Source organism: Anabas testudineus, chromosome 16 (genome assembly GCF_900324465.2).
Source record: "Anabas testudineus chromosome 16, fAnaTes1.2, whole genome shotgun sequence".
Lineage (NCBI taxonomy): Eukaryota > Metazoa > Chordata > Actinopteri > Anabantiformes > Anabantidae > Anabas > Anabas testudineus.
The window spans coordinates 17,781,295-17,792,998 of NC_046625.1; the positions used below are offsets into that span (position 1 = coordinate 17,781,295).

General features: G+C 41.4%; 1 protein-coding gene across 2 annotated transcripts; it reads right to left on the reverse strand.

Moving 5' to 3' along the window:
* Positions 1–1,289: 1,289 nt before the first annotated feature.
* LOC113170593 (basic helix-loop-helix transcription factor scleraxis-like) lies at positions 1,290–10,787 on the reverse strand. 2 transcript variants are annotated; one of them, XM_026372733.1, is made up of 4 exons: positions 10,624–10,787; positions 10,393–10,590; positions 9,802–10,018; positions 1,290–1,328 (listed from the first exon to the last, which is right to left on the reverse strand). In XM_026372733.1, exons 1-4 carry the CDS (start codon positions 10,785–10,787, stop codon positions 1,290–1,292), a joined length of 618 nt encoding a protein of 205 aa, XP_026228518.1. The 2 variants fall into 2 exon arrangements, with proteins under 2 accessions (XP_026228518.1, XP_026228517.1); XM_026372732.1 differs by having other exon boundaries at positions 10,393–10,787.
* Between the last annotated feature and the right edge of the window lie 917 nt (positions 10,788–11,704).

Here is an 11,704-nt window from a genome sequence, read left to right on the forward strand (position 1 = left end):
ACCAACCAGACGCTGGCCTGTGGCACTCCAGGGAAAAGGAAGGAAGAGGAAAAGCAAGAGAGAGAGAGAGAGCATGTGGAAAGGTAAGGAAGAGGACAGCAAGGGGACACAAGCAGATGTCCAAGTAGTCATACCTGCAGATTCAATTCTGCCCCCTCCTTTTTTCTCCCTCTGCCTTTTTCCTCTGCTCCTCAAACCCCTCTCGTCCGCCCCATCTTTTGCCCTCCTCTGTCTGCTCTAATCTTCCTTTCCCAGAAGAAAAGAAAGAAAGCAAGAAATACGGAGTGTGCGAGAGAAAAAGAAAGAGAGAGAGATAGAGCCAAAGCTACGAGCAAAAATTAGGATGATTTGAGGCACAGGTGTAGTCATTGTGAGACCTGCTGTAACGCTTCTTTGGTCAGAGGATTTATTTGAAACAAAATCATCACTCCCCTAACTGCCTGAATGAGCAAACGTACGATAAAACCACCATTTGGTATTAAAATATCTCCACGGCAAAGGATAGCTTCACAGTGGAAACTTTCCTAATGTTTATTGGTTGGAACCGAGGAGAATTTGAGAGCACAAGCTTCTCGAAATCCCACTGACATGTGAATGAAATCTCCCTTCAGATACACAAAAAATTTATTGGTCATCTTGTGTTATTTTCCAGCATTAAGATACGTTCAGAAATGATTATTAGAAATAACCAATGCCACAAAAGGTCCAGCATGTTTTCTGTGACGCCACAAACTGTGTGAGTCAATGTTTTGTACCTCCTCATTGTTTTTCATGAATGCCATATGCCTGTTAAATAACATAGTTTCATTATATAATGTTATGTTACATAAATATACATTTATATTTCAGTTTACACATTAATAACACACAGCTTTTGATGAATACAATTTTGTCTTCCATGGGTGTTTTTGATCATGTGCCTTTAGTTCCTCAGACTCTGAACAAAGAGCCACTGAGTCTTTGAACGATACAGTAACGTCTCTGAAAAGTGTTGCTGAAAGGTTCTTCGTGGTGTTAATACGAATGTCAAAGCCCTATAAAAGTACTGTTGAAAAGTGGCTTAAATTTGAAAGCACTCCCAAAATGTAAGAAAATAAAAGTTCTTGTAAAATGATACTGAAGTCAACAAAAAGTAAAGTTCCTTGAAAAGCCCTGGAAGTGCTGTGGAAGTCCTTCAGATGTCTTCGTAATGCATCACAAGCATGATGCGTCCTCAAGTTGCAGGAACTGTAAAATCACTGAAAGTGCTGCCATTGAGCACTTTATCCATGTGGTCTGTGTCCTCGTCGTTAGCTTCTGATAGCCGTCTTCCTGTCCCTGTCTTTGTTCTGCAACAGAGAAATTAAAAAAAAACCTCGATCATTATGGATTCAACACTGAAATACTTTTAAAGGAACAGTACGCGCCTTCACATTCTGTACGGTATCATGCATCAGTATTTGTAAGTATTTGTTTCAATCCTGCATGATGATATGCTTTTCATTTATATGTGGTATCAGAACAGAGGAGCGTTGATTTCCTGGCTGTTAAGGGGACTCTCTCTATCAGGCCAGGAAAATAACATCACATTTTCCCTCCTCACCTAACCTCTGCTCAGCTCACTTCTCAGGCCATCTACCCGGCTTTTCAAGCAACAGTCAGGGGATTTTAGTGAATACACAACTCATGTCATGCATGTCTTGGTAAATACTTAATAGATTAACACATAGATGGTAATATTTAATTCCTCTTTGTATCTATCTGCAAAAGACAAGGGGCCAATTTCATGTGGGGGTATAAGACTGCTACTTCCCCATGCTCCTATTCTCTCGTGACTTTTCTCTCCCCCTCTCATACTGTATCGACTCTCTCAGCCGCCCCCCTCGCTTTCCTCTCATCAGCCGAACACCTGTTACACATTTCCTCTCAGACCATGCACAAGGTGTAGGTGTTCGGAAAAATCCGTCTGACTGACATCAACAAAGGTGGGTAGGTGTTTGGAAGGGTATCAGCCAGTAATCAGGGAGTGAGATCATAGGATTTGGACAGGAATCAGTCCTCCCACTGATTGAGGTGAAAGTGGGGCGACACAGGAACTATTACTGTCAATTCTTCCTCCAGCTGGATTGAGAACGGAGGATCATTATTAGATTGCTATTATCTAGACATACACTATCACCATCATACTGTTTTTTGGCTTATATTTTATTGTTTGGTGGTTTTTCTCTTATTCTTCTTGGATGTTAGATTTTGAAAGTGCAGAATCACTGCAGCTTTATCTAAACGATATTTTAATAATTTAAATATATACATATAGAAACAAACTTTATCAAAGAATAGAAAACGTGTTGTGTCACAAATATTTAGTAATAACAATGTTTTATTACATGGTGTGTTGACCCTTGACAAACATGGTCCACATGTTTATTTTCACCTAAAGTATTTTGCAATATTGTCTAGACTTAATAAAAGTAGTGAGGATTGTTAATGTATCTGGCTGCTCCTGCAACAGCACATGGATTGTAGCAAATACATAAAGTAAGTGACGCACAAGATATAAAAAGAGCATAAAAATGCACAGAGCACACTCAAATCACCTCAGCAGTTACTATCCAGGAGCTTGCAATCAGGCAATGAAGAACAGGTGAATGTAGGGAGCTGATGACCTGTGCATGGAATTGTCTAGATATGAACAAATAGATAAACAAACAAAACAAACAAAGCCCGGAAAGGTTCTGGCCTTAGTATAACGTTGCTGTCATTGTGCTTTCCACTAACACAAACTACAAAACCAACAGCTGGAAGACACAACTGCAACCAGACTCGATGCTGCTTGTTGGAAGTCCTTGTGGAAAATTGTAGGTATTTATAAATGGAAATAAAAGTGCTTAATGGTGGTTAAGGAAAGCGGGTACATGAAAACTTTTGTTCAAAAACTGCTCACGACAATTGGATGATTTACCAAATTACATGAAATTACCATGAAATCATCCCACATCTCACTGTGAGTGCTCAGCGATAGCTCAGGAAGCACAGCTGTGACTGGTGAAGCTGGAGAGAAGCTGGGTCAGTCCACACATGAGGAGGGGGCGTTAAGGCCGGCCTGGTAGTCAAAACAATCTCTGAAGACTAATAGGGCATGGTCGGATGACATCTCAGCTCTCTCCTTTTCTCTCCAAACACCTACACACACATACGCACAGACGCTAACTTCCCCGGGGGGTGATTTGTCCGACACTAATATGATTACCTGATGATGTTTACTTTAAATACGATATGATGATATTTCCATAGTGGAACAATATTATTGTTTTATCAAAGTGAAAGCAGTCTGCCTCTGCTTTAAAGGGAATCTAGTGAACACACTCTTTAATACAGCTCTTCCAAAGCTCAGTCTGGCTGTTATAACAGTGGGTTTTCCATGCACCCTCTCTGTCTTTTCTCTTGGGTTAAACCATCAAATACAAACATCTCATTTAGTTCCTGGCTGCACGAGGAGAGGAATGACTGGTTGGAAAAAATAATTCCACTTGGGTACCGGCCTGACAATCGTATAAGGAGATTGGTATTCAACCATGAAATGAAAACTGGTAATATCCCTTTTTAGTTTATCAAGTGAAAATATGTGAATGTGCATCAGTGCCTGGAGCGGCTAATAGAAGTTGTAATTATCCTCATAAACGGCCGTGGTTTTAGAAGATCACAGACATACATCAAAATGGTGCAATGAATAACATCAGGCATTTAAATTAAGCTAACTAACACCAAATAAGCCACAGTCTGCCATTATGTGGCTTGGATACATCAGACACGTACTCCATGTTCACTGTGGTTTGCTAACAAGCATCCTGATGGCTGCAGAAAACACTTGATTTATCTTAGATTGCCTAATCAAATGTAGTTCACACCATGCGACCACACATGTATTTAATTATTCCCAAATTTTAATCATCTGTTATGATGGCAGCACAAGCCCAACTTCATTTTCACTGGTCTCAGCTGACTTAATTCTGCTACATTACGCACTAACCATCACTTTGTCATCAGCACTGTGATGTGCACCCTGCAAAAGCCAATATGTCATTAGCCTTAGTAGTTACTGTTTTATGAAACGGCTCAATTTAAACGCACTTTTCTGCTTGTGGATTTTTTTTAGATTTGCTCATTGCACGGCTCAGCTTTCTGTACTTTTGTTTTAATTTGCTCTGTGAGCAACCTTCTCCCTGAAGACCAAAGGACAACAGAATGATAGTTTTGCTAATAGATTTTGTTAGTTATCTGACCCGACTTCTTCTGTTGGTCTTGAATTAGGTTTTAACCGCTTCCATCTGTGCTGAGAATATGCAGACAGGTTCATGCATGAAGGCACACAGTCATACAGAAAGCCAGCCTCACACACACACACACACACACACACACACACTGACACACACCAAACGTGGGTAAGAATATATTTGCCTGCAGCATTTTAGCCACCTTCAGTGCACCTTAGCAGCATAGTTTGAAAAGAGAAACAAACAGGCAAAGCTCTTGGTCATGAGACACAAAACATTAACTCCAAGTCAACACCAGCATTATCAGTAAATGAGGGTAATTTAGTTTTCATCTATGACCTTGAAACATCTACTTCATGCACACAAGTGACGCAATGCTTTTTTCCACTGAAAACAGACTAATATCCAAATGACTGTAAAAACCACAGCCAATAATGTGCTCTTGCACATGTTCTATCCATGCATTTAAGCCCTCTTTAAGGTGCATGCTTCATTTGATCTCTATAAAGAAGCAAAGCGTAGTTTCGGCACATTCGAAAACCAACTGTCCAAACTGGAGGATAAATAGCTAAGTTGATTATCCTGCTGAGTTGTTGGCTATTTCTCTCTCTCGCTTTCTCTCCTTCGCCGTCTCTGTTTCCACAACTTCCTGCACACCATTAGTTTAGAAAGTGTTGAAAGCATAGTCGTCGTCCAGGGCTCTTTAACTGAGTAATCATATATGAGGTTTTTTGGGTGTCTAGAAAGCAGCAATGAACTGCCGTCTGGCTGAAAGGACAAGAAAAAAATAGAAGGAGTAGCGTAAAACGCTTCTGATAAAAGTCTGTGAGTGTGGTGCACTGTACGTGTGACAGTCACTCCTGTGGTCGTGCATGCCCGACAGAGTGTGTGCATGTCTGTCATTTGTGTAGGTGTGAGTGCGTGTGGGTGAGCAGGGAGGGCGTTTCACAGAGAGTGGTTTCCAGGCTTCTTTAACATCACCATCAAAGCCCAACGTCAATGTGTTTCTAATAGCAGCAGCTGAATTAAACACTGGCTGTACAGGCCTCCGCAGAGGATAAATCATTTGCAGAACAATTAGCTCATTTGTTGCTCTGCTCTGCACTGCCAATGACTTCCAGACACAGAGAGCCAGCCAGCCTGTGTGTCTGCGTATGTATGTATATGTGTGTGTGTGTGTGTGTGTGTGTGTGTGTGTGTGTGTGTGTGTGTGTGTGCGTGTGTGTGTGTGCATACTGTACTATATGTGCAAAGACGTACACAATTTCACTCAATCTGTCACTCACATAAGTCTCATACAAACACACACATACATATGCACTTTCTCTTTCTCTCTCTCTTGGACGCACACACACACACACACACACACACACACACACAAGAGATAAGTCCGTTCCACTTGCACAGTGCAGTTTTAGTACCACTGTCTTTTCATCCACCCTGCTTTCCAGCCACCCACAAAAATCATCACATATAAAAGTTTTACAGCAGCTCAGATGTAAATTAAAACTGTTTGTGATATTAGGGGGAGTATACATCATTTGTTAGGTTTGCTGTCCCACTAAATTTTCACATTTCTTTTTCATTTATAGAAAATTCCAAATAAATCAAATTCCTTCAAGTTGAAATTACATCAGGATCGTGCCTTAAAATACTTGTAAAGTCAACTAAAATAAACTGTCTCAAAGGGACAATGGTCTTTTTACAGCAACCACGCAATAAGTATCATAGTAGAAGTTTTTATTTTGTTTCCAAACATATAAATTCTCTTTTTTATTCATCAAATACTGGAAAATGTGCCAAGTTTAAAAGAAAAAAGGTTCAGCATTACTACTGTTACTGAAAGAGCCGGCTGCACACGATCTCAGTATCATTTCAACATTCAATGAAGGTGCCTTAAACGAGCTCCTTCTAGCCTCTAGATAACAGTGAGTTGATATTTTAAGAGGCTGCGATTGTGCGGTATTACTGCTATAGGCACCTGACAGTTGCACTGATCAGCAGAGGCAGAGAGGCCTAACACAGGATCTCTGCATCAATCACCTAGACAGCATGGGGATTTAAGCAGCCCTAAGCTCACCTCAATCCTCTATCCTCAGCCATGTACATCTCATTTACAGATGTATCCATCAGGAGCATCCCTTTTTTACTGCATATATCAAAGGCACCAGTATGTGAGGGCTGCACTCCAGTTTGTCCATGCCAAACTGCTGGTGCTCCACCCCACAACTGTTTTTTATGAAGAGTCAAAAGTCAACGTGATGTATGTGGATGCTTGTCGTATACTGTAGCCGACCGTCTGTTCAAAAAATACAAAGTAAATGACATTCCCTGCAGTATGTCGCACTACATGACTGATTCAGTACAGCTGAATAAGCCAACTACAGTATATATCCTATGTGTTTCAAGCAAACCGAGTTTTAGTCAAGTGCTTAAAAACTGATCTTCTAGATTAGATAGATAAGGGAAAAATAGTTTTCTTAAAAAAAAATGTGTACACATTCACATTCACCATCTAGAAAAGCATTCCACCAAGATATTTTGAATATCTTCAAAGCAAATAAGGTCACATAGATAAAGAAATCCCATGAGTATTTCAATAAATACTGTGTGTACTATGCAGTAGTTCAGCACTCTCTGTGCAGTTGTCGTCACTAACAAGGCTGCTCCGTTTGAAACAGTTATACTGGATACACACATAATAAGAGGAAATGAGCGTATACTTTTCTCACTTTCACCCTCTCCCACATTGGAAACAAGTGTAATTGAAGCAGCTGGTCTAAGCAGACCTGACAGCTGTGATGAACCTCAATGACCATAAAAACATACAAAGAGAGCACTCAGGACACAAAGTCTCGATTTACCTTCACAATCGTTTCTCTCTGTAATCACCAGCACTGACTCTGCCCTTTAGCCCACTTAAATGCACTTTTCCAGGGGAACTGAAATGCTCTCAGGTTCTGCCAATCACAGTTAACCACTTAAACGCCTGGTGAATCTAGACTTCCCCATTTTTCTCTTAAAATTATTGTCAAGGTAATAATATCAATGTGATGTTCATTTACAGAGGCAACAACATGAGCACAACTGCAATACAGTTGGACTGTGGGATTTCTTTCACCATATATTACCACTATGGAGAAACATTAAAACCTTTTAAACTCAGTTTTTCTTGTTGATGAACGTCTTAAAAAGCTAAATCACTTCTAGCGGTTTGGTTTTTACTGCTGCTGTAAAAACTCAAATGTACCAAATGTTGATCCACAAATTCACCATGTGCATATATTTGAATATTACTGTATTTGCTACAAACTACAGCAACCTGTAGAAAAATCTAATATATATATATATATATAAAGATCTATGTGTGTTGTGGCATTTGTTATCAATATATGTACTTTTATGTTGTGAAACACTTACATACACACACTAAATGCACATAAATGTAGCTTTATAATTACATTTTGTTTTTCTTTCTTCTCATACATGATTGATGTGGACGTGGAAGTCAATAAAGCGATGATGAAAATATAATGACTTTCACCTGGGTTCACCTCATCAGCGCGATTCACGAAAAACAGCAGAAGTAACCTGGCACACAACTAGTGGGACCCTCACTTGAGTTAATGTGAAACAGCACAGTGTGATTGACAGCGAGTAACACAGATGTAGTCAACGTGTCTGTGTTTTCACGAGAGGGCTTCTAAATTGTTTTCTACCCAGCATGCATTTACAGGTCAGTCATGCATCTGCAGCAGTGAGTTGACAGCAGCAGATAGTATTACACAGCTCCTACTGACAGCCCTGACTTCTACCAGGCTGATCGATACACAGAGACCTGAGGGAGAGATAGGGGTGGGGGGGGGAAGGGTGCAAGAAGAACCTTTGGTATAAGCTGAGGAGGAGAAACTGAAAGCGTTTGAGGGTAAATAAGAGAATAACGAGGAAAGGCCACCAGAAGCTAAAAGAAAAGGAGACAGGTTTCAGCCTGGTTATCTCACAGATGAAGGTGTCTGGGTTTAGACACCAAGGACATATAGGCTTTCACTTACAGAGGTTCAGAGGGGAGGCAGCAGGGAGGGGGAGACACACACTGCTGAGACTCAGGTTATCCCCAAGCTAAAGGGTCTCTGGGTTTAGACACTGAGGAGGGTATTAACTTTCACACACTGCTGGGGTAACGGGGGAGTCTGCCAGATGTCAGCTCCTTACCCATAAATCCTGCTAAATGGGCAGCGGCTATAGGTTAGAGGGGGGAAAGCTGAGTGGACGTCACCTCTCTATCATCCTCTGTGGTGTGTGCTGAAGGAGCGGGAGGCATATACGTTTTGATTTCAATCAGCTGATGTCAATTCCTCATTCACTGTTATACAGTATCTCATCAGACTGTTGGCTTCCCTAAGCTGAGAATGTTCTTGATTATGTCTGTTTCCTGTGCCGAATCAATCAAACGTGAGTTGAAACTTGCACTGGATGGAGTCCTCGTTTTTCTGTATATTAAGGTGCAACAGTGGAGAAAAAGTGGAAGAGGTGAGCTGGAAAAAAAAAATCAAATCCCTACAACTGAAACCAGAAATCAGTTTGTGGCTTTATCAGTACACAAAGAATTGTTTTTTTGCTGCATTCACAAAATGATTTTTTCCCTGATTTGTTGTGTTTAAACCTAATATGATAATTCTTTAAAAGTAACAATGCTACAACATACCTGTTTTTAATTTTATGGCATCTAGTTTCAGTGGAACAAAGCCATTGCCCGTTACCAATCTCTGTATCTTAGGTCAGTTTTTCAGGACTTATGATTAAAAGCCTGCATTCAGGCTGACGTCAATACATTCTTGAAATTATACACATGGCTTTGGATGAATTTCATGGGTTCCCGGTCATAAATCTGACCCGCTGCATAAATACCCTTGTAAACTTTAAATTCATATTCTTAAAAGGGGAAAGAAAAAAACATCCCAGTTGGAGTTAGATGTTGTTTTTTGTTTTTTGTTTTTTTTTATGCCGCAGTTATGTGCATTTTCTCGCAGTTACCCTCTCTTAACCCCTCTGATAGAAAAACAATCACTTCTATTCACTGAACTGTCCTGTCAGTTCAGAAACCACCTTGACTTTTCAAGCCACCTGCTCAAATTAAAGGAAACCCCAGCAGTATAATAATGCACAGTCCTTTACCCCAGAAGAGGACTTTAAAGAGGTTCTGCTTTTAAAAATCCCTCAGGGCCAATCAGGTTTACAGGCGCGGTCAGTGATCTCAGGTCAGCTTCAAACATCAAACTGACCATAAACCACAGCAGTTTCCCAAATGACGCTTCAGCACAATTTATATCTTTTGAATTCTCAAAAAATGTTTAAGTGATAAAGAAATACATTTATAATGCCGTGTAGATTAAAAACAAAGTGCCAAAAGCTTTGTTTTCCTGCCATTTAATACCATTTGCCAAGTGTTGATTACATCGTTTTATTGAAGAGCTTACTATACACACCGTTTTTGACGTCTTCACTTATTTCTCTACTTTATTCTATGGACTTATATTTGTCTGCTCACCATTTTCCTCTGGTTGCTGAGGCAGAAAGTACAGATGTGCTTTGGCTGAGTTGATTGGTCAGATCCCCGGTTGGGGGAGGAGCTAACATGGAAGAATGGTGGTGAGGGGGCATGGCACGGCTGTCCATCATGAAGCCCTTCGCCCAGGAGCAAGACGTTCCCCAGATGGCTGATGTAGCTGCTGGCCAAACGTAGCGTCTCGATCTTCGACAGCTTCCTAATCAACAAAACAGGAAAAGATTCATGATATTAAAAAAGAAAAACGTTTTAAAGTTGAGTTGCACTGGCATTGCTTTGGTAAACGTTTTATACAGTGAAGGTTCAAAACATGCAGAGCGACTAGACATTGATAATACTACAAAATATTTGTTCTCCATTAATGTTTGAAGTAGCTTTATGAAACACTATTACAGGAGAAAAAATGTAATTTATTGCAGTGGTGACTCAATACCATTACAAGTCTGTCCCAAATGATCTATCTGTGCTTCCTAGTGCTGGATCACTGACAGCTTTTGTCTTATTTTTCATTCTTCACTTATTTGTGCATCAGACCAAATGTCATGACACAGTTTGAGTCATGCTGCTCTGTACCTGTCTGCAGGCTCGGTGGGGATGAGTGTTCGGAGAGCTGTGAATGCTGTGTTGACAGAATTAGTGCGATCTCGCTCCCGCGCGTTGGCTGCAGTCCTCTGGTGCACGGGAGGAGAAGTATCTGTAGGGCCGAGCCTCGCTGCCATGCCCACATCACCTACTCTATCATCACCTCCTCCTCCACACAGCTTCCTCTTCCTGTTCACCTTGATGTGAAAGGCAGATGGGGACGAAGAGGACAGGCGGAAGGCAGCAGAGTTGGAGGACTTGGAGGTTCGCTCTTCTGAGCCCGACCCCTCGCTGCCATTGTCATCATCATCTTCAGAGAGAAGTGCGATGTCGCCGTACAAGAAGCGCCCTGCAGGAGGGGCCGTGCGCAGCATGGCAAATGTCATCTTCACCACAACAATGATTTGACAGCTACTGGGCAATCCAACAAGTTGAGGTTCAACTGTTGACAAACTTGGGACTGAAAGCTGCTTGCTGTTAATGTCGTCGACTAAAGGGGTCCACCACTCTTCTTTGAAAAATGTGTAAAGCCAGGTGATCAGTCAGATGTAGTCCTTGGGTGCTGGGTTAGGTTTGGTTTACCAGATGAGCAGGTTGATCCTAAGTCAGCATTCGAGAACTTGACTTCTGAGCTGCTGTGTCACAGTTTGCAGGTCCCTCTTGTTTTTCTCTCTTGGTTTGTACAAAAACACTTCACATCCCAAAGGTCAGGTCCTCTTTCATTTAATCCTATGGAAATAAAACTTGTATGGCATGTTGATGTCAAGAGGTTGCTGATTTGTCTTCTTTTTCTTCTCTCAGCTGCTTTGTTTCTATAATTGTCTGCTTCGATTTGGGTAGCTAAAACTACTCCCAGGCAGCGGTTTCACTCTCGCTTGCTCTCTCTCTCTCTCGTCCTTCTCCGTCTTTGCCTCTTTGCTCCACGTGTGCTTGCTGTCTGAGTGTTTCCGTCTGCCTCTCGTCTTATAGCTGGTGGGAGGGCTGGAGGACTCCTCCGCTCCTCCCTCTGAGCAGTAAGGGTCCCTCAGCTGCTGTCTAGAAGCAGGCCAGGGAGGCCGGAGGCAAGAGGCAAACCATCAGCAGGAGTTTGTTTTGGCTGCACACTGGTGTTTGCAGGGAAAATCCACCCTAAAACAGAACTAGCATCACGAGCGCTTGGTGTTGACCTTAGAGGTCACGCAGCCCTCAGAAACTCACATTCCTATCATCATGAATTCTGTATGCACATCGTCTTCCTTCAGTGGGGATTTAAAAAGCAAACTAAACTGATGTCTGATGTGAATAATAAAGCCAAGACCCTGGA

Excerpts from the sequence above, each read along its gene's own strand:
- LOC113170593 (XM_026372732.1), bottom strand. The coding sequence starts at position 10,787 with ATGACATTTGCCATGCTGCGCACGGCCCCTCCTGCAGGGCGCTTCTTG. Across the intron at positions 10,019-10,392 it reads CCCACCGAGCCTGCAGACAG|GAAGCTGTCGAAGATCGAGA; the intron begins GTACAGAGCAGC and ends TTTGTTGATTAG. Across the intron at positions 1,329-9,801 it reads TCAGCAACCAGAGGAAAATG|AACAAAGACAGGGACAGGAA; the intron begins GTGAGCAGACAA and ends TCTCTGTTGCAG.